General features: G+C 39.8%; 2 protein-coding genes across 4 annotated transcripts in view; one reads left to right on the forward strand and one right to left on the reverse strand.

Annotated features, from left to right (window-relative positions):
• The first annotated feature begins 4590 nt into the window (after window positions 1-4590).
• Window positions 4591-13273, forward strand: LOC114549419 (amiloride-sensitive amine oxidase [copper-containing]). Its single transcript, XM_028569722.1, has 4 exons — window positions 4591-6117; window positions 7347-7635; window positions 8806-8938; window positions 12832-13273. Exons 1-4 carry the CDS (start codon window positions 4593-4595, stop codon window positions 13099-13101), a joined length of 2217 nt encoding a protein of 738 aa, XP_028425523.1. The 5' UTR covers window positions 4591-4592; the 3' UTR covers window positions 13102-13273.
• Window positions 13274-18546: 5273 nt separating this feature from the next.
• sspo (SCO-spondin) overlaps window positions 18547-22755 on the reverse strand; it is a 104628-nt gene continuing 100419 nt past the window's right edge. For all 3 annotated transcript variants that reach the window (XM_028568803.1, XM_028568804.1, XM_028568802.1), the window contains 4 exons: window positions 21534-21594; window positions 20888-21018; window positions 20177-20327; window positions 18547-18953 (listed from right to left, as the gene is read on the reverse strand). In XM_028568803.1, coding sequence (XP_028424604.1) covers window positions 18931-18953; window positions 20177-20327; window positions 20888-21018; window positions 21534-21594 — 366 coding nt within the window. In that variant the 3' untranslated portion in view covers window positions 18547-18930. The remainder of the gene's footprint in view (window positions 18954-20176; window positions 20328-20887; window positions 21019-21533; window positions 21595-22755) is intronic.

Here is a 22755-nt window from a genome sequence, read left to right on the forward strand (position 1 = left end):
TGTTCGTTAGCTGTTCAAAATTAATTAAATCACCTCGGTACTGCATTCACTGTTGTCAAACTGATTTTTATAACTTTTAAGACATCTTAATGACAAGTCCAAATAGTTTCACTTTACTTGAGGTCAAGGAAAAATATTCATGACACAATTATAATGCTCTTGCAGTGGAAGTTTCCTTTGCAGCAGGGGGAAGTTTTCAGAGTTTAGTAAAATCAAACAAATAAGACAGTCTGAGACTAAAACCAAGTTGGGTTTTTGTATTTTATTAAAGATTTATTTGCAAATAGGAGCAACATGATTTCACAAAAGGCCGCAGCCCAGTGTGGAGTCAGTTTCTCAAATGAGTGAACAGAACACCAGGCTTATTTGCATCTTCAGAGTGACAGCACACACGTACTTGGATTATTATGACGCTACAATTTTGACAGGCAATCTGATACACATGAAGACAATCAGAGAAATACAAGAGACATCTTGGAGCCATCTTACCTCCTCCTCCCTGTACGACTTTCACCCCCTCCAGTTACATCTTAACTGGCATGGGAAAACTAGAGATAGTTTTAGGGTGACCTTGTACCTTTATCGGTTTAGGCAAACAGTGCTGACATAATGTTCCAGACTGGATGTCTCACAAAGTTAGAATCAAAATCTACATGTGGGAAATGAGATAGACTCTTTCAGCATTTGTGAGAGAATTAAAGTAGAAATAAAACATAAAAATATCAGGAATTATGCTTAAATGTAATTTTTCCCATTACACTCTCATGACAGCCAATGTAAAAACCAACCTCTTACTGACATTTTAATGTAATGTTAACACATAAAGCTAAATAGTTTATTAAAGTTTGATAATTGGGCCTGTCATGACATATTTATGACAGGTTATGTTGTCTAGGTTAATGTCAAGTTGTCATTACAACGTCAACAGATTGTACTGTTTTGCTTAATGTGAAGTTAGAGATTGTTGTCTTCACTAAAGTCAAGTTGTCATGACAAAGACATCTCGGACAATGTTAACTTTGCATTAAAAGTGTCAGAATTTACCAAATGACACTTAATGACAACAGTCATGAACACTCAAAATGACTCCTTCATGTTCATGACAGATGTCATGTCATAATAATGACACATGGTCCTGTGTTAAACAGTAACTTGATTAAATTATGTACAGCTATGTGCAACATTAACACATTATGAGTGAAACTATGTCCCTGTCTTTGGTGCAGTCAGATATTTTAAATATATACTTGAAACTAGTAGCATAGAAAACAATCACATAGTTTCCTTTGCTGTTGCCTGCTCTTGTGATAAACCTAGACACTAAAGAAGACCATGGTCTCTCTGTGAACTGATTATTTTGTAGAAATCTGCATGAGTGTGATATGAGGATATTAAAATAAATTGGTAAGGAAGTCAGAGTTGTGTTAATATATTTATTTATTTTTTAAATGTATTTAGTTGCCCTTTTTTCACTTGAGCCCCTCTACTCTTTTTATATCGCCTTAGGTTTCTTTTCTTAATGCCTTTTATGTCTTTCTTTTATGTAAAGCACTTTGAATTGTAGTTGAAAGGTGCTATACAAATAAACTTGCCTTCTGCATCTGTTATTCCATCATATTTACAACCTGCTGTTGACCAATCATCAGCCTCCATCAATGCAAAGTAGGTGGTTCTATATTAGCTGCAGTACACTGAGGTTTGTTCAATTGCTGAAGCCGGAGGACCTGACTGATCACCCCTGTTATACAAAGCGCTTCAAGCAGGAGGACCACTACAGGTACAGTAGCTTGGTCTATTTCTTTGTTCCTGATTCAGAAGTGCAAGTGTTATTCAAGAAAGCATTATTACATAAATGCTATTGTGTACAAATGTTTTAAATCTAATTAATTCTGCAGAATGAGCCAAATTCACATTTAGAACTTGATTAGGAATATTGAAATGAAATGCAGATTATCTTGGAAGTTCCTGCAGAAAGAGTGCAGAAAGATAAACAAAGAGCATAGTGCAGGGACGTGCACAGGCATTTGGTGGCAGGGATCAAGTGAAAAAAAGTGTGAATATTTTAATAAATAATTATTCAATTTTTAAACAAAACGTTCACTATATAAAACAACTTTGACTTCCTTACCAATTTATTTTAACCCTCGTATTATGTTAAGGGTCAATTTGACCCATTTTTGTTTTTGTGTTGCCCAAAGTACTGGTTAACCTATCTTTTTCTTCATGAAATCTTATGACATTTCCTCATTTAGGGTCATAAACTCTGTTTAAAATCAGAACAGACTGATGTGTAGTGGAATGTCTGTTCAGAGTTTGTATACAAAGATGATGTTGCGGGTCATTTTGACCCAGAGACTTTGATGTGGGTAGGTAGTTGTTAAGACCCAAAATAAATATCTCTCTCTGATGCCCTTTATTTTGATTGCATTTATTTGCATCTATCTTTCAACACCCATTTAGAACATTTTGTAAAGGAGGAGAAGCTTTCTCACGCTTGTCCTCGTCTCTGCTGTAATGTCATCTCTTTGACACGCACACTACAAAAAGAGCTCCAGAAGATTTGCAACTCAAGAAGTTTTAGCACATATTTTTGATTCCTCTAATCGTGATGTAGAGGAAGAGGTTTCCGGATCTTTTCTTTTTTGTTGATCTGGAGTCATTTCATGTGATATCTCGGGTGTTCCACCACACCAGAGCTGGTTGACGTGAAAGAGACAAACTAGCTGCAATCAGTGATGTAAGGGATAAATGGGTCGAAATTGTACCTGTCTTGTACAATCCTGGTCCCCATGTCACTGTAGACGAAAGCTTTGTTCAATTCAGGGGGTGCTGTCCCTTGCCACTGCCAAGTATGGCATCAAAATACAGGCATCCTGTGATGCCAAATCCAGCTATGCATGGCATATGCAAGTGTAAAACAAGCACCTTGTGTGAAATGCACATCACACAAAGTTACATCGGCAGAGAGCACACGCTTACACTCTGCCCATCATGTGGAGAGTATTGAAAATGTGAAAAGAATATTTTGAGAAAATGGGACAAGTTCCATGAAAAAAAATTATATGATGAGGAGAAAATGTTGACTAAATAATTGCTAAATATAGTTTTGGAATTAAAAATGTATTGCATTTCTCCTTTCTAAATGTTCATATGATGCAAAATAAACTCCTTATTGGTTTTACCCAATTCTTTGACTGTTTTGAGTGTATTTACACCGTACGGGTCATTTTGACCTGTTACATCATCAATGTAATTTTTTTTCAACATAATACGAGGGTTAATATCCTTACATTCAGATTTCTACAAAATATTCAGTTCACACCGAGACCATGGTCTTCTTAAGTATTCACTAGGTTTATTGCAAGAGCAGGCAACAGCAAAGGAAACTATGCCACAATTTCTATGCTACTAGTTTCAAGTATAATTATTTAGAATAACTGTCTGCACCAAGGAGAGGGACATATTTTCACTAATAATTTGTTTATTTTGTACATGGCAATAAATCTTTTAATTCTTTTGGTGTTATTGGAATAAACTAAAAATCAACACTTCACAAATCTTCACACTAAGAGGAAAAGGCTGTTGCTGCTATTTTGTTAATTTTACAGCAAAAAACACTGCAATAATAATGAAAATAAAACTTATTAGATAAGGAGCCTATTATCCAAATTAGGAAGTTATTGTTTAACGCAGGAAACTTTGTTTCTTGTAGTGGTCAATTTTGAGTTTTTTGTCTATTTTGCTTTGGTCTTCTTTAACTCCAATGGAAAGAAAACTTCCAAAATACACATTTAGATGTTTGTTTTAGGCCTAGTACCCTACGGCTGTTTGCTGTATGTAGATTTTATATATATTAAAACATAACATTTCAGGGGAAAAGACTCTTGATGTAAGTCATTAACTGGGAAAGTTCTGTGGTGATATGTTTTAGTTATCTTATTCACCTGCAGTGCCTTGTCATATGTACTGTATACAAATTAGTACTTTTTAATTAGTTAACGCCGTATTTGCATATCAATGCTGTGATTGTGATGATGTTATTAGACACAAATGTTACTGTATTCACCTGTAGTGTCTCAGTTAAGTACAGTACATTAGCCCATATGGCCATGATGCTTTCGCTTAACCTTAGCTAACTTATTGCATTAGCTGTAGCTCATGTACAGTATGTTTGCAAGACGCAAGTTAACAATATTTGTTTTTGTCTTTTGGATAATTAGCTGTAAACTCGGGGCACTTGTAGTAGAGGAGAGACTGATATAATAAAAGCGTGAGCAAACAAGAATTGCTTATGCAGCTGTGAAGAGAAGAAGAGGAAGAAAGAAAGATGACCAAGTGTTTTCTTGGATTTCTGCAGTACAGAGTTTAGCTTTTGAGTCGTTAGGCTATAAGATAGTTTGAATAGAAAGAGTGTAAATGAAATTTGTAAATAACCGAGCTCTTTCTGAAACTCCCTGAATCAAACTGCACAAGATTGGTATCTTTTCAAAGAAGAAGAAAAATATGCGTGAATCCACTCAACATATATCCAATTCTTCTTATTCATCTACTAAATTCATGCTCCAAATTTTTTTTCTTATTATATTACAGCCATGAGGCTTTTCTGTCTACTGCAGCTGGTCTGCTTGGCTGGTTGTAGTACATCTACATCAAGAGATTGGGCTCATCACGGCGCTCCCATGTTTGCCGACCTCACAGTACGTGAGATGAAAGCTGTTCGGGCCTACCTGCATGGTATTCAAGAGCTGGAGCTCACTGACGCTCGTAGCAAGACTCTGATGAAAAACAGCATCCTGCTGATAGAACTCCATGTGCCAAGAAAGCATGAAGCCCTGAGAGCTCTGGACCGTGGACAGGCCAAACCCCCACGTCAAGCGCGTGTGATCCTCCAGTTTGGGAACCAAACCAACCCCAACATTACTGAGTACATTGTCAGTCCTCTCCCGACCCCAAAGACCCACGAAGTCAAGACTTTCAAGGGGGATAGGCTTGTCCGCTTTGAGTCAAGGCCTATTTCTGCAGTAGAGTATGACCATATTGATGATTTGCTCGAGAAGATTGCGATTAAAGCTCACAAGCTTCTGTTTGAGACCACAGGAGGGTTTTCCTACACTAACTGCTCTGACCGCTGCCTGACGTTCACAGACATAGCTCCCCGTGGGCTGGATTCAGGTGAGAGGAGAAGCTGGATCATGTTGCAGAAGTTTGTGGAGGGGTATTTCATCCACCCAGTTGGGTTTGAGGTTCTGATCAACCACCAGGATCTGGATCCAGAAAAGTGGACTGTTGAGAAGGTCTGGTACAACAGCATGTACTTTGACAGTGTTGAGGAACTGATAGAAAAATATGAATCAGGAGGTGTGGAGAAGATCAAACTGCCCGATCATGACGACAAGGACCTCTTCTCCACCTTCATCCCCCGGGGCCACAGCAACACTCACACTAATGTCCATGGTCCGAAGCTTGTGGAGCCTCAGGGGCATCGCTATGAAGTTGACCGCAACTTTGTTGAATATGCCGGATGGTCTTTCGCCTACCGAGTCCGCTCATCAGCTGGGCTTCAAGTCTTTGACCTTCGTTTTAATGGAGAAAGGATTGCCTATGAGATAAGCCTCCAAGAAGCAATTGCCTTTTATTCTGGTGATACTCCCGCTGCCATGCAAACAAAGTTCATTGATTCTGGCTGGGCAATGGGCAGCTCATCCTACGAGCTAGCACCTGGAATCGACTGTCCAGAAATTGCCACCTTTGTGGACCTTTACCACTACTATGACACCGACAAACCTGTGCGCTACATAAATGCACTCTGTATTTTTGAGATGACCACTGCTGTGCCTTTGAGAAGGCATTTTGACTCTGAATTCAACATCTATGGAGGGCTGGATAACACGGTGCTGGTGTTGCGGACAACCTCAACGGTTGACAACTATGATTACATCTGGGACTTCCTCTTCTACCAGAATGGGGTGATGGAGGTAAAGGTCAGCGCTACCGGATACATCCATGCCACTTTCTTTACACCTAATGGACTTCACTATGGTACCAAGGTGTACAACTATGTGCTGGGTAACCTGCACACACACCTCATCCATTATAAAGTGGACCTGGATATTGCTGGTGAGTATTACGTTACAGTTTTAAAGCAGTAACTCTTTATTGACCATTGACTTAAGTGAAAAACCCAATATCATATGAATTACAGCAATGTTGGATGATTCTGCACCTTACGATTTATGTCCCAGGTGGAAAGTAATAATATAATGGTCACTATAGGGCTGTCAAAAATTACGTTTGAATATTCGTTCTAAAAAAACACAGAATATTTATTTTTGTGCATTATGTCCATAAGAGGGCAGGAAGTTTACTTGTTGACCCTTGGGGAGCTACACACCCCAGTGTTCCCAATAGTTACTCCAGGATTGATTACTTATGTCTCTCCCAACAGCATATGTATAAGGTAATAGAAAAAGGTTTATCATGCTGGGGCAGTTATTTGAAGGAGGAGACATGATGTCCTTCGAACAGCTTCAACATAAATATGACCTTCCAGTCAATGACCTTTTTAAATACCTACAGCTTAGACATTATTTACAAAAAGCACGAGGAATGGGATAAATTATGTACACCACCGTCCAATATAGAACATTTTTTTATGTTGACAATAAAGGCACTATCAAAAAATTATTGTATCACATATATATAAGATACTACAGGAGGAGTCAGATAATAATAGTTTGGATATAAAAGAAAAATGGGAATTGGAGATGAACACCATTATCTCAGATACAAACTGGAAATCATTATGCAGAGAGGGACATAAAATAACAAATAGTCCCATCTGGAAGGAATTCGAATGGAAAATCAAAATGAGATTCTTCAGGACTCCTCGTCATATCAAAATTTGGTGGTGCCTCAGATCAGTGCTGTGGCCTGGTGGGAGACCATGCGCACATATTTTGGAACTGTCCAAAACTATCAGGATATTGGAAATACATACAAAATTAAATTATGTTTGGAAATAGAACTGACATTAGAACCTTCCTATTTTATAGGAATTACTACCAGAAGATGTAGAGGAAAATAGTCAGGCATCATTACTGAGAGTCCTTCTTCTAATTGCTAAAAAGATGATAACAGTCTCCTGGCCTGTGAGACTCTTCTGTTGAAATGTGTGATCAAGGCTATCTGAGATCAAGGCTATATGCCATACATAATTCAATAACTTAATTTTAAGAATGGAGACTTCTGATGCAAATGTAGATGTACTGTATATTGTCTCAAATAACTGCTTATACCCTGCTTATACATCTAACTTTACTTGACAACTCTTTGCCTTCACAACACAGGGCGAGAGAACAGCTTTGAGACGATGGAGCTGAAATATGTCAACTTCACCAATCCCTGGAGCCCAAACCATTTCATCGTCCAGTCCAAACTCCACAGAACAGAGCACAAGACCGAGCAATCTGCTGCTTTCCGCTTTGGCACAAAGTTCCCCCGTTATATGAACTTTTACAATGCCAATGAGAAAAATAAATGGGGACACCAGAAGGGATACCGGATTCAGTTTAACTCACATGCCGACAGTGTTCTTCCAAGAGGCTGGAGAGAGGAAAATGGCATTAGTTGGTCAAGGTAATCAAATATTTTCCCCTTTATGTTGTAAAAACACAATGTAGGGTAAAATATATAAATTCAATATTCCATGTTTTTTTGGTTGCCACCATTCCAGATGGCTTGTCCATCATCTTATACACATCTCCCCCAAAATTAATATCTAGTTTGTTTGGACACATTGGGATCTCCAATAGGATTTAGGTTCTGTGCATTTGAGCAACGTTTGCACACATGAAGTTGTTTGTCATATGTCATATGTTTTTTTGTAATGATTAACCCGGGAGGATCAGTATCAGTAATGTAATGTAATAAGTGGGGTTTCAGATGTTTTAATTTCTGGATTTGGAGGGAGTTAGAAATCAGTTTAAAGCAGAGTTAGAGAGAGTCAAAAGAGTGCAGCAACATTTTGTTGAATATTGTCATTCGTTACCTAATAGTAGACTATCACTGCTTGACTATCGAAGTAAATAGTTAGGAAATATTTTAAGATTATGAGGGTTACTGCTACAATGTAAACAAACATTAGAGTTCACTTTATTTATCAGCTCTTCAGTGAATTACGGTAGCTTGCCAGCTCTCCAATATGTGATTTATCGTTATCAACAGAGCCAAATTAGAAACTTACAATCATCAGACTGTATTTTCTGTAGTGTTTGAAGAGGATGTGGATTGTAATGTGAGTGGGACATATTCACATGATTAACTCACTGCCTGTTGCCATGGCTTGAGTCGTCACCCCTGTTGAGGTAAGACCATTACCTTTTGCCCGACACTCAGTCAGTGGGCTTTGGAGATTAACGCTATCTGTTAGTAGCTACAGTTTAGCACACAGCTGCTGTGGGTTCAGATGTAATCAGATCAGGCATATGCATGGCAAGGGATGTCACATCCTTTCCTCTCCATCTCTGTCTTGTTGTCAGAGACTGTTCCCTCTTTCTGATTGTTTCCTGCTTCTTGTTAGAATAATGTGGTACCCCTCACCGCTCAGATATCAACAGATTGAAATGCCCCAGTGTCATACTACTTGTGGCAGCAGTGGCTACTGTTGCAGCTGCTCAGCAAAAGTTATGGTGTCGTTTTAAGTTACCTCAGGAAAACTGCTAGTGTTCCCAAACACCAAGTGGGAGATTACTATGCTAAATGGTAAAATAACCTGGCAAACTGAACAAAAAAGCTTTCTCTCTGCAGGTATCCTCTGGCTGTGACTCGTCATAAAGATAGTGAAGCCACCAGCAGCAGCATATACACCCAGTGTGACCCATGGGAACCTGTTGTGTCCTTTGAGGACTACATCCGCAACAATGAAGACATAGTCAACCAGGTACAGTAGTACATTAATATTAGACACATGTACATCCCCTGTTAATGTCTATGTCACACATCTCCTCCAGAAGAAGACAAGTCAATAGGGACAGTAGTTTCTGTCCACAATGCTCATGACGGACATTTGATTGATTTCAATGTTCCTGTTCACCTAAAATCAAAGAAAGCAAATCTATTTTCCAAGACTTCAAACGGTTTAATAACAATATAATATTTCTGCATTAAAATGACTAAAAACAACTAGACCTATGTTATATATTTAGTTGAGTTGTGTACTTACATTATCACAAATGTTTCCAAAAATGTTCAAATAGGTAACGGTCTGTTACATTTGGTTGCATGTTAGTCTATATCCATGACGTTTCATTTCCGGGATTGCTCCGGTGCCACAGGAAATTCCGCCGGATGCATGTCTTTTCGCCAATGTCTTTTTTTGTGTTGGAATTTTAAACTCCGGTGGATTTGTGAGGACTATGGTTAACTGCTCCTCAGATCTCTGCAGGATAAATCCAGACAGCTAGCAAGACTATCTTTCCAATCTGAGTTTTCTCTCGCATGACTAAAACAACTTTTGAATGTTCCACCAAAACAAGTTCCTTCCCGAGGCTATTTGGCAGCGGCTCCATGCGGAGCTAAGTGCCACCCATGACGATTGTGATTGGTTTAAAGTAATGCCAATAAACCAGAGCATGTTTTTTCCCATCCCGGAATGCTGTGTGGACTAGCCAGACCATCCTCTGTAGCGCTATGGAGGAAGGTCTGGCAATGCGTGACTAGTTGCCTATCAATGCTGTCATATAACCTTTAACCCCTCTAGTTGCTCCAACTTCTGGGGCGCACCACAGGATGATACATCAGAGTAATTGTAAATCATACAATGTCAAAGAATTATATTCAGTAACACAGCATTTTTTCTGCCTCACAGCATCATTTTTTCATTGATTGCATGCCATTTGCATCACAGTAATTTATTGATATGATATTTCAATATCGATCACATTTAGGATGTGCTATGATGACACATCCTAGATGTGGCATGATGTTTCATGCCTGTAACCGCACGGTAGCCTACAACAACGTCTAATGTCATTTTTAGTATGATTGTTTTGACTGCAGATAACAACACTGGGCTACCCAATGATTGATTTGCCAAAAAACGTTAGCTACAGTAGCTGTCTAATAGCTCATCTAATGGTAAGTCATAGATATATATACTGACTAGATGTCAGATGTTAACTAAAGGTCCATGTCCCCTCCACCCCTACCACCACAAATAGAATCTAATTATGTGGGAAACACTGCAGCTATTTCATTAGAATAAAATTACATAACATGAATACATTTGAATAAATGTAAAGTGAATACAACTTTGATACAAATACTTGTCTTTGAACATAATTTCTGCTGGAGTCATGTCAGTTAGATTCTCATTGCAATGTGACAGCATTGATGAGACAGCAACTCCCATAATCCCATGCTGTTTCACGAAGTCATCAAAGTCTGGTGTGTTTTATTATTGTTTTGATTGAGAGACCCCTAGTGGCAAAAATGACATGCTGTGCATTTAAAGCCATGATTTTTTTTTTCAAACACTAATGTCAATTAACACTGTCAACAAGCATCAATTACTTCAAAATCTGTGAGCATAAGTCTATCCATAATGTTATTAGATGATACAATAGCATCTTATGATCACCAACCCTGGTAACAGTTCAATCACCATATTGTTACATGGTTTTTGAGATTTGGGGGGTTAGTGATGATTCAGGCTAAATGCCCCCTTTTGTACTGATGCATGAGTCACAATCCACTAATGGACAGCATCCTTTGTGATGTGTTAAATGGATTCCTAAAACTGTGGTTTACATTGCGGGGGTTGGGGTATTTTAGAGGTTACTTCATTGGTTTATGTTTGCTCTTCTTAAAAGAATCTGTTCATCAGTTTTGGTCACTCACCATGATGGTAACTCACGAATGCTGACATTTTCTTCTGTTTGCACTTTTAAAGGGGTGATAGAATGATTATATAGAGTATTTCACACTGTTCCTTAAGGTCTCCTAATGGGGTATGTAACATTGGTTGGGCTGAAAATGGCCTGGTTGATATTTTATTGGCCCTTATGCATCCCTGTGTTTTGGCCTTATTTGTAACAAGAGCTTTTCTTCCAAATATGGTATGCTCATGAATATTTAGATGAGCTGCGCGCTTATTGGTTGAGCGAATCCCCGTACACACAAATTAGAGACGGACAAAATCTAATATTCCAGACACTGCAATGTTTTGTTACCAAATTCACTTCTGAGACTTTTTTATGCAAGAAATGAACTATATAAAGCTCAACTATGGGCCTTTTTACGAAAATGTATGGCTAATTGCAAATTTGGTAAGACGTGTCAGACTTTAGGAGCTCCACGCAGTCTGATGAGAAAGCAGCAGCCTGCTGGGCTCCATACCCAGGGCAAAGTCACGCTTTGTGGATTACTGCACTACCGGGGCTCTGGGGCCGGTTGACAGGATAATGTATTTACAGTTTGAATTTCGTCACGACACTTATATCACAGCTACCCCAAGGTCTTACAAAGCTAACAAAAGCTAACAGTCCGATTTGAATTCAAGGCATTTTTATGAACGTGAGGGGTCTTGTTAGGAGGAGCAGCTAGCTAGCTATGTGTCCCATTCAATACAATGGGAAAATACCGTGGCTAGCTAGCTACATTTTCGGCATAACTATAGCATATTTACAGTTTGAATTTTGTCACGCCACTGATATAACATCTACCCCAAGGTCTTATAAAGCTAACAATAGTTTCAGATTTCAATTTAATGAATTTTTGTGAACACTAGGGGGTTCGTTAGCTGCGACTGTCCCTTCAATCCTATGTGTACAGAATGCGGCTAGTTAGCTTCATTTTCGGCGTAATTAGAGTATATTTACAGTTTGAATTTCGTCACGCCACTTATATAACCTCTACCCCAAGGTCTAATAAAGCTGTCCGATTTCAATTTTATACATTTTTGTGAATTTCAGAGGAATTGTAAGAGGAGGCTAGCTAGCTCACATTGATAGACCTCCATCCAGCCACAGGCTCTATCAATGAGTCTCGCGGACAAGAGGTGTTTATTTCACCAATCGTTTGTTTAAATAACTCAACACATTATAATTACACACATTATAAGATTAACTGGAACCTGTGGTAAGAGATTGCTGGCGTAACAAGCTCACTGACCGCGCCCTCACTCACACACATACGGGCATTTAGCAGGAAGAGGGGAGCTGCAGGCCCTGGAGCTCTGTCCAGGCAGCGGCATTTGGTAGTCCATTCACCCAAAAAATGGTGACTTTGCGTGGGTATGGAGTGCTGTGGGCTGCCAGCCGTGACAGGCCGGGGTCCGTGAAGGAAGGCAGGCCAGGCGGTGAGGTAGCAACACAGGCAGCACCGGCCGCTGAACTCCGACACACAGTCGGACAAAATTTGCAATTAGCCATCAATTTTCGTAAAACGGCCCATATTTAACCTCTACATAGTTGATTTCTCGCATAAAAAAGTCTCAGAAGTGAATTTAATGGTAAAATAGCAGATGAACAATGTATACAATTTCTGAGATCTGCACAACCTAGATTCAGAAGACTAACTGATCTCAGGTCAGTTGTGTAGCCTATGTAAATAGATGTAGAGGCAGTTTCAAATTGTGAGATTTGCAGAGGAAAGAGGTGTCAATGGGATTTAGAGGTTCTATGTATGTCCTAGTTACCCACTAAACTGTCATTATTCAACTATGACAAGGTAAAATCGGTTTTGCATTCTATCACCCCTTTAAGTAGATAAACCCCACCTGTAATGTGTCGTATTCTAAAACTTGTCATGTAATGTTTGCTCTCCTTTGTGCAGGACCTGGTAGCCTGGGTGACAGTGGGCTTCCTGCATGTGCCTCATTCAGAAGACATCCCCAACACGGCAACACCCGGCAACGCAGTGGGCTTCTTCCTCCGGCCCTTCAACTTCTTCGATGAAGACCCTTCGGTGTCTTCCAGAAGCACCATCATTGTCCGGCCAGGACAGGACGGCAAGCCCAAGATCCAGAGATGGACACCTGAGGTCGTAGGTCACTGTGTGACAGACAAGCCATTCTTTTACAATGGCACTTATGCAGGAGTCTAGAGGTGTTTTTTTTTGGTTTCCCAAAAAGTATTTTGGCTCTAATACAATTTTTGCAAGGATCTCAGATTATATAACAATCAATTTATAATATACAAGGTCAGATTTATTCTTAACAATGTCTTACAATGTGACAGCCTTATGAGATTTTGTGCAATGTTTAAATTTGTGAAAGAAACTAAATCCATGCATTAAGAAAAGAATAAAGAATTCGAGCATTTAAAAAAAGTTGATTTTGTGTTTTTTTCATAAATTAGCCTGTTGTGGCTGGTTATATAAACAACATTTTTTTTATTATTTAGCTGCAGACTCCACACATTGGAAGTTGCATAATTCACATGCATTGGTTATGCATTTCTCCCTGTAACTCCAATCTTTCCTGCTGTGTCGAATGAAGAAAAGAACATGGATCCATTTAGGTACAGTGCATTGATTTTTGTTTTCTTATTTGAGAATCAATCCCATCCCACCCACACTACCCACATACTGCCATTACCAACAAAACAAAACAAAAGTAAAAATAAATAAAAATAAAATAAAATAAAAAGGAGGATGAGGTTGAGAGAGGGAGCAATTCCCACTATGTGTAAAGCTCACATCAGGTATCAGACAACGCAACTGTGCATACTGGGCAAAGCTGTTAGGGCCTTAGTCTGCCATTGTCTGAAAAACACAGCCTCAGCCTCGTAGTGCATTCAAAGTTGTTGTAAAATACCCTTTTCCCATACAGTGGTTGTTTTCGCCATTTTGTGGTCCTTTTTTTGTCAGATCAATCATATCAAGCTTATTTGAGCTTGGTCGCTCTCACACAGTGTTGTGTGCTGTGGTCTATCAGCCTCCCAAGTACAATAAGGACTTTTTAAATGACTTTTCTGATTTCCTGGCTGAAATCATGCCTAAATATGACCGTGTCCTTATTGTTGTGGATTTTAATGTTCATGTTTGTTGTCCTGAAATGCCAGTGGCAAAGGTTTTTTATACCTCATTGATTCTTTTAATCTTGTGCAATCTGTGTCTGGACCCACACAAGAACACGGACACACACTTGATCTTGTCTTATCATATGGTCTGCCCGTTTTTAATCTAGAGATATGTGATGCAGTGTTTTCTGACCATATGCCTGTCTTATTTGAGGATGCTCTTGCCTGTAATACAGTTAAACCTGGCGCTGCTACTCAGCGCTGTCGCATTATTAACCCTTCCACTGCTGTTTGGTTCTCGGTTGCTTTCAGTCAGAACTCCATCATTCCTGAGTCTGTGTGCAATACAGAGGGGCTTAGCTCATGGTTTCACTCCACCTGCCAAACTGTTTTAGACACTGTGGCTCCATTAAAATCCAGGCAGCCTAAAACTAAATCTGAGCCCTGGCTAAACCACGACTCATACTGTCATACGCGAATGCCGTAGAGCTGAGCGCAAGTGGAAGAAGGACAAATTGCAGGTGTCTTTTCAAATGTTAAGGGACTGCTGGCGTCATTATCAGAAAACTTTGAAAGATTCTAAAAGAAAACATTTCTCAGATATTATCCTGTCAAACTGTCACAAGCCTCGTGTTTTGTTTAACACTATTGACTCACTTCTAAATGCCCCGCAGACTGCCTGTATGGAGGCGTCTGTGTGTGAAAACTTCCTTCACTTTTTTATTGATAAGGTCACTTCAGTTAGGGCTTAAATCTCACCTTCAGCTTATGACTCCTCAATCTTTGTCCCATGCTATGCTGTTTTTGACCAGTTTGAGCCTGTGACTCTTTCCTTTTAACAGGGCATTGTTGGTCATTTGAAGCCCTCAGGTTCTCCAAATGATGCGTTCCCTCCTCTCTATTTAAGGTTTTCCCCACTATAGGACCATCTGTTATTCTCTCTATATCTGTCATTAATAGCAGTCTGTCCTCAGGTTTGGTCACTGAAAATGTTAAACATGCAGTAGTACAACCTCTGATTAAAAAACCTGCTCCATCCTGCAGTCCTTGCAAATTTCAGGCCTAGGCCTAACAAAAATAATTGTTTGGTTCCGGTTTCCGACCGGCCCTGTCAATTTATGTGTGACCCAAATTTATTTTATGAGCTTGGGGAAGAAATTATATGAATTAAATAAATACACAAATAAAAAGTTTGAGGCGAACTATAATTACATTTTTGTACAGCACTCTTGCGATGCAAGATGCATATTGTCCTCCAGCAATGCTGGAAGAGGACCCGATGTCGCCGCAGCGGCACATGTAACTGTTTGGAAAGGATACCGATACAGTAGTCTAACTGTTTATCTTAGTTTGCAACGAATCTTGATTTTTGGTTTTCACAAACTCTTGTAAACTTGGCTGCTGTCTAAACGAACCATTCTCTCTGCTGGAGCAGTAAACCTGTGGATGTATAAGACCAAAACAGATACATGTGACTACTTAATATGCGTGTGAATGACGCCTCACCATGTTTTCATTTACTAAGCGACAACTGTACATGTAGTAACAGGTAGGCTATGTTATGAAAAAATTAGTATCCATCGCTACTGAAAAGAAAAAGAAAAAAATCCTACCTATCCCTTGCCACTGGGTAAAAATAAAATAAATTCCCCATCAACCCATGACCTCAACTGACAACCAACCAGAACCAAACTATTTTTTTTTATGCCCTATCTCCAAACTGCCTTTCCTTTCAAAAATCCTGGAGAAGATTGTGCACAGTCAATTAATGGAAGAACATAATATTCTAGAGGTTTTCCAATCCGGTTTTAAAACCCTGCACAGCACAGAATCATCAATGATATTTTTAGCTACTGACTCCGGTGACTGTGTTATCCTTGTGCTTTTAGATTTAACTGCTGCATTTGACACAGTGGATCATGAAATATTGATCTCACGTTTGAAGCAATGGGTGGGCATCAGGGGCATAGCACTGGAGTGGTTCAGGTCGTACATGGCTGACCGAACTTTCTGTGTTAGCCTTGGTGACTGTGTATCCTCCACTGCTCCTCTCTCGTGTGGGGTCCCACTGGGCTCAGTTCTTGGCCCTCTCCTTTTCTCTCTCTATTTGCTCCCACTTGGTTCCATACTTAGGAAGCATGGCATTTGATTCCACTGTTATGCAGATGACAGTCAGATTTATGTGCCTCTCAAAAAGAAAGATGCATACTCTGTCAGATTGCTACTTAAGTGTCGACGACATAAAGGCCTGGATGGCTCTGAACTTTTTAAATTTGAATGATGAAAAGACGTGATGGTTTTTAGTGACACCACTGGGACCCCCCTGTAGATCTGGGTTCCTTGGCCCAGTATATTAAACCTGGCATCCAAAAACCTAGGGTTTAAAGTGGACCTTAAGTTTAGCAGTCAGATTAAGACTGTTGTCAAATCAAGCTTCTTCCACTTGAGGCAGTTGGCCAAAATAAAGACAATACTGGTAAATGGGTCCTCCATCGCCTGTCTCCAGATGGTAAAGGATGCTGCAGCACGTCTTTTAACTGGCACACCTAAACATGAGCACATTTCCCCCATTTTAGCCTCACTCCACTGGCTGCCTATTCAATTTAGGATCCATTTTAAAATTCTTTTATTTGCTTTTAAAGCCCTGAATGGTCTTGCCCCGCCCTACCTCTCTGAGCTTCTACGCCCTTGTATCCCCACTCGCTCTCTCAGGTCAGATGATCAGCTGCTCCTGAGTGTGCCTAAATTACAGAATGATCTGCCTCGGAACGTTAAACAGGCCTCTTCTTTGTCTTTGTTTTTAAATCCCGTCTTAAAACCCATCTCTTCTCTGTGGCCTTTGACACCTAGTAAGATGTCAATTTTATTTACTTCATTTAATTATTTTTTTTGATTGCTTTTTATTGCGCAGCTATTATTTTTATTCATGTCATAATGTTATGTCTTATTTGTGATGTTTTATTTATTCTTCTGTACAGCACTTTGGTCAACTTTGGTTGTTTTAAAGTGCTTAACAAATAAAGTTGGATTGGAGTTGGATGCTGATAAGAGCATTAAAATGAGAAAAAATAATAGGACAAAAAGAAATCAAGGGACATTTAGAATAGATAAAAATGTGCGCTTAATTGCGAGTTAACTATGACATTAATGTGATTAATCACGATTAAATATTTTAATCGTTTGACAGCACTACTAACTTTACATACTGTACAATGTGACACAATTTACAGAAAATCAATAACTTGTTCCTTTACGCATTCCTAACATAGCAATGTCACTTAACAGTTCTCAACCAAAAGATAATAAAGTGCCAAATAAATCAAAATGTCCTGATCATATTGTATGTTTTTGATTTATTAGGCTACGTTTCTGTATTAAACAATGATTAATAAACATGTTTATGTTAGCCGGCAAACTAAATATAAGCAAAAAAAAAGTAGCTGAGACCTGGCCAAAACAAACAGATTTTAAATTACATTGTAACAATTTAACAACTCGCACTTATGAAATCCAATCGCGGCTGTCTTGGAACACAATAGACAGACGGTGGCGGAATGGCCCGACACTTAAATTCAACTCAAATGTAACAGTGAACAATCAGTGTTGGACCTATAGTCTGTTGAGATGCCTCTCCAAACGCAGAAACCAAGCGCAATCACACCGTAAAACGTTAAAACACGTTAAGAAAATCTGTATTTTGCCGTAATCCAATGAAACGAAAAAAAAGTAATCCACAGCGATCAGAAGATCCACCTCGCCGTTTAAACAATGTGGAATAAAACGTACAAAAGTCCAAATCTACCCAAAACGCGCAATCAAGTAGTAACTGACAGAAAATGTATATACATGGCATTTAGGAAACCTTTATTGCAACGTTGGCACGGTAAGAGGTCTAGACTAGTGCATCAGTCTCTTTAGTTTTTGGCGTCCTGCATTCTAGTCTCAGGTGAGAGCCAGAGCCCTAAAGCAGTAGGCCTATATGAAACCAGATGTATTACCTACCACCATTTAGTTGTTTTGTGTTATTTACAATATTTATAAAATATCTGATCATCCCAGAAGTAATTATTCCACAAATTTTTTTAAACAATGCAATTACCCGCTTCAGCCGCCAGGGGGGCCCCGCAAACTCTGCGTATGTGATCTAGTCACTTATTGCTCTGAACTGTGAAGAAAGTGATGAAAGCCAAACACAGTTGGTGCATTGTATGGTATTATTGTAGGAATTCTGGAACTATTTCATCTTTATTCACAAGTCAGTGCTGCTGACTATTTGTAATAAATTGGGTGTATGTAACAGGAGAGAAGGATGTGGGGAAATGAGGGGAATCGGAGGGACTGGGAGTTTTGCAACATACTGCTGGTTACTGTAAGTGCTGTTCAAAGATATACATGATGGAAAAGGCATGGGTCTTTTTTGGAACAACTGATAATAAAAAGACAGACAGCTGACAGTATTCTTCATGTGTAGAAACTGGTTACTGACCAGTCCATTGGACCTGAACTGTACTGAAAAAGATTTCATCAAACAGTGAGAGTAAACTCCAACTTAAAGAAAACTGATGGCACATATAGTTGTTTTCATTTTCTTTAAACATACAAACAACACATTTCAATGCATAATAGGTCTTAGTTGGATTGGATCATAGGTCCTTTAATATTACAGTAGAAAAAAAGCTGTACAGGTTGAAGAATAAAGGTTAACATTTCAGAACAGAAACTCTATGATCAGCAGTAGCATCCAGTCATATGATGTCTAAGGACTACAGAACAATGTGTACATCAACATTTTTACAACAATCCATCCAACGATCTGTCCTTCCCAAAATTCACGAACCATCACCCAGCTGGCTTTCAGTGTGGCGCTCCCACTCGGCTTGGTGTTCATACTCGCCCTGATGCACACGCACGCTCAACGTCTGGACAAGTCACCTCCTGTGAAGAAGAGAAACAGAAAGTAGATTAAAAACTAGTTAGCAAGGGACGACAGACGTCAAAATAACTAAAGGTAACGGATTAATGGTTGATGTGTTCAGCTTCTGGAACTGCAAATGGTAGTAGTGGAAATGCAACCTTAACCAAATCTACTGAAAAAAGAAAAAAAGTGACCAGGCTTAAACGCTGACAATTCCAGGGCCACAGTAGAAATATCCACTTTATCATCATCATCAATAGTGTTAAATCCCTTTACCTGAACCCATCTGGAACATGACAGGTGGTGTTGATGAAGGGGTACTACATCTTACGGGACTGTCAGACAGAGAAGGTTGGGAACCACTGAGCTAGTGTAACGTCCTACATCTACCTGCCCACTCATGTGCCACCTTCACTCCATTTCCTTTAACAGGCAACACACTGACCACTTCTCATTTTGAACACCTGCTGTGACATCACTGATTGGGGTGTGGCCCCAGGGTTCTGTTCTTTATACTTTAAGTGGATTACTGAACTAAATGGATTTCAAGTTCTTTAAAGCTGGCTTAGTTTGTAATTGGAATTTAGAAGAACCCAAACCTGAAAAGGTGCACGCAACACATTATAGGTCAATAGTTTAAGCAAGATGGTGTGCCTTTAATCTGAGATTTTGTCAGGTTTCATTGCACAGTAATAACATGTTAACGGTGTCCCTCAGCTTTAAATTAGCCACCGTGCCATGTCGGCCACTCATGAGCTCAGTTATATGATCCCCACATCAGTGTGGGAGTGTTGATAATGGTGCTGAATGGAAAACAAACTGTTCTCACTTTATCCAAAGCTAGTGGCATTAGAATGATAAGAATCATGTTTGGCTTACATGCTGTTAGTCTATATTAGTTAAGCCACATTTGAAGAAGAGCAGTAGCAGTTTTCTGTCCATTTAACCCGCTCAAAGGTGTTTTCTCTAATATTTCACGATCAGTAAAATGAAAATATCATATGAGAAAAGTTGTAAAATAACTTCTGCGATACACTTCTAGATTTTTCAATCAAGTTCCCTGACTCTCCCTGTTGAGAACATGCCTAGCACTTCCGTGCCATTCCTCTGTGTGTGCTGGGAGCCTGGAGTGTGTAAACGTGTGCGACGTACAACATTTTTACATCTATTCAAACTCTGGCTTCTCACACTGATGTAAGAGATGAACATGCAAATCCATTCAGCCACATTCATTCTTCCCCACCTTGGCAGCTGGCGCATTCACAGCTGTGTATGACGGGCAGGACGATCGGCTCGCTCTCTCCACTCTCACACTGAAGGCTGAGGAAACGGACTGGGTTGTCAGGGTCCAAACGGTAACTACAGCACTTGCAAACTGACTGGAGGTAGGGCTCCTGTAGAGAAGGAGAGAGGACAAGAGAGAATGATATGATGGAAGAGGAGGAGTGAAGCAAAAGGACGAGAAGAGGTGAAAGGAGAGCCAGAGGGATAAGGTAGAGGGAGCCAATTAGGAGAGGAGAATATGATGAGGAGAGGGTGAAATTAGAGGAGGAGGAGGTTATTGGAGAATTTTAGAATTAAAAAAAACATTGGGGGGTTGGAAGTGTGCTTGGAAGTGTGCTTGTGTTTCCAATTAGTTTAGGAAGAGGATAGAGATTGTGGAAGGCTACAATGGCTGGTAGCAGAGAATGATAGGTAGACTTTAAATTAATATTGCAGAAATATCTGCCTTTAGAGGCGGTTATTGCACTTCATGATTAAACATTATTAGGTGTGAAATCCAGATGGGCAATTTCCAAACAATCATAACCAACAGTTTTTTTTCTGTTCCAGTTCTGGTCCCTTTTAGTCCACTTTGCTGCCTGCATTGATGTTTACTGTGCTTTCCCTCATGTTAAAGTCAATACTCGTCATGTTCAGAGAGGAATATCTTGTCTTTGTGTGTTCTCTGTACCTCCAGGATGACATCTGTTCTGGACAGACAGCGTCCCCGGCAGAAGCTGACCTCCACGTTGTCAAGCCGACAGTTTCCCTTGGTGATGTTCTTGACCTGCACATGGCGACGACACTCTGGCACGGGCTCGTCTGGTAGAAACACAGAGAGGATGGAGGGAAAGGGGCAAAATGAGATTGGACAGAGCAAAGGAGGGAACAGAGGGCAAGGAGAGAAACCATCAATTTTGCATGAAAAAAAAGGAGGAACAATAGAAGAGACTTAGCCAGAGAGTTCCTTCCAGAGAGCATAGTGACATTGCCATGCTCGCAGCATGTGACATTTCCTCCACTGGGAGAGATACAGTATTAAAGCCCCAATGTGCTGTAGTTTAACTAAGTAGTAGTTTTAGCCTCCTATAAAATGAACTATAGAATATTTAAACCCAAAGAATGGGTTTGGAAGTCATGACATGGAATAAAGGGAACCCTTGTGGTTTTCTCTGTTTGTTTGAGATTTGCATGTTTTACAACAAGTAGTATTTTAATTGTTCCATTTATGTAGCATTACCATAGATGAGCATGGGTTTAGGATGACAATTGAGCCACTGAACAGTCTCTAAGTTGATGTTTGATGTGTTTTCCTGCATACTGTATGGTGTACTAACCTGGAAACTGCTTTCTACAGACTGGACAGCAGCTGCCTGGCTCCTCCACCTTGACCTCGCCCTGAGAGAGAGAGATAACGCGAGTTATGGCCCATTCTTTTAATCAGTCACAGACAGAAAACAGACATATGCAGTGATGAACAAAAGATTTAGTGATGAACAAAACATTGACTTTCTTCCTTCCTTTGACACACTGAGCTGCTCTCTCCTCTCTCTTTCCATTTGTTTCCATTTGTGTGCATCCTTGTCCCAGAAATGCTTGTTACTAACCTAGCTCTGGGGAGTTTACTCCCTGGAGTTCTTATGTTTTTTTTTTCGCCCAGCATGTTTCCTTGGATTAGGATGGCACCAAGATCCTGGTTGCAGCTGTCGCCGTGGTCCTGCTCACCTCCCTGCTACACCCTGCTACGCTCTGCAGTGTCCTGCTACGTCCTGCTGAACCCTGCTGCTTCCTGCTACGTCCACCCATGCTCTGCTGGGCCACGCTACATCCTGTGACACCCTGCAGTGCCCTGCTATGACATGAAGTACTACGACTACTATTTCTAGTCACTGTTCCATTATCTTTAATGTGACTATTACGCCACTGTTCATCACACCCCCAACCGGCACCGTCAGACACCGCCTACCGACAGTCCGGGTCTGCCGAGGTTTCTTCCTGAGAGGGAGTTTTTCCTCACCAATGTCGCACTGAATGCTTGCTCTTGGGGGAATTACTAAAATTGTTGGGGCTTTGTAAATTATAGAGAGTGTGGTCTAGACCTACTCTATCTGTAAAGTATCTAGAGATAACTCTTGTTATGATTTGATACTATGAATACAATTGAAATTGAATCTCAAATAATCTCCCTTACCTTGTCAACACTCACAGCCAATTTATTGGACGGAGTTATGTTTGGGCATAACCACTTGCATCATGCATTTCATTCAACATGTGAGAATGAGCACACATATAGTACACAGTAGGGGTGGGCGATATGGCTCTAATACAATATCACATTATTTCAGGTTATTCTTGCGATATTCTAGGTGATATGACAAATTTTTTCTTACATACTAAAGAACTGAGATACTTTTTGTTTTAATTTTATATTGAAAGGCAAACTGTGATATTTATGTTGATTTATAAAACCCCGGTACTTTTGCTTGAGATGGTAAAATAAGTTTGTTGTATGGCCCCCTTTTGATGTTACATTCTTCTTGCACCTCTTACACATTAACG

The sequence above is a fragment of the Perca flavescens genome, chromosome 22 (genome assembly GCF_004354835.1).
Source record: "Perca flavescens isolate YP-PL-M2 chromosome 22, PFLA_1.0, whole genome shotgun sequence".
NCBI classification, from domain to species: Eukaryota; Metazoa; Chordata; class Actinopteri; order Perciformes; family Percidae; genus Perca; species Perca flavescens.

Coding starts and splice junctions, on each gene's coding strand:
- LOC114549419 (XM_028569722.1), top strand. CDS start 4,593: ATGAGGCTTTTCTGTCTACTGCAGCTGGTCTGCTTGGCTGGTTGTAGT. Junction 6,118..7,346: donor AGTGGACCTGGATATTGCTG/GTGAGTATTACG, acceptor TTCACAACACAG/GGCGAGAGAACAGCTTTGAG. Junction 7,636..8,805: donor AATGGCATTAGTTGGTCAAG/GTAATCAAATAT, acceptor TTCTCTCTGCAG/GTATCCTCTGGCTGTGACTC.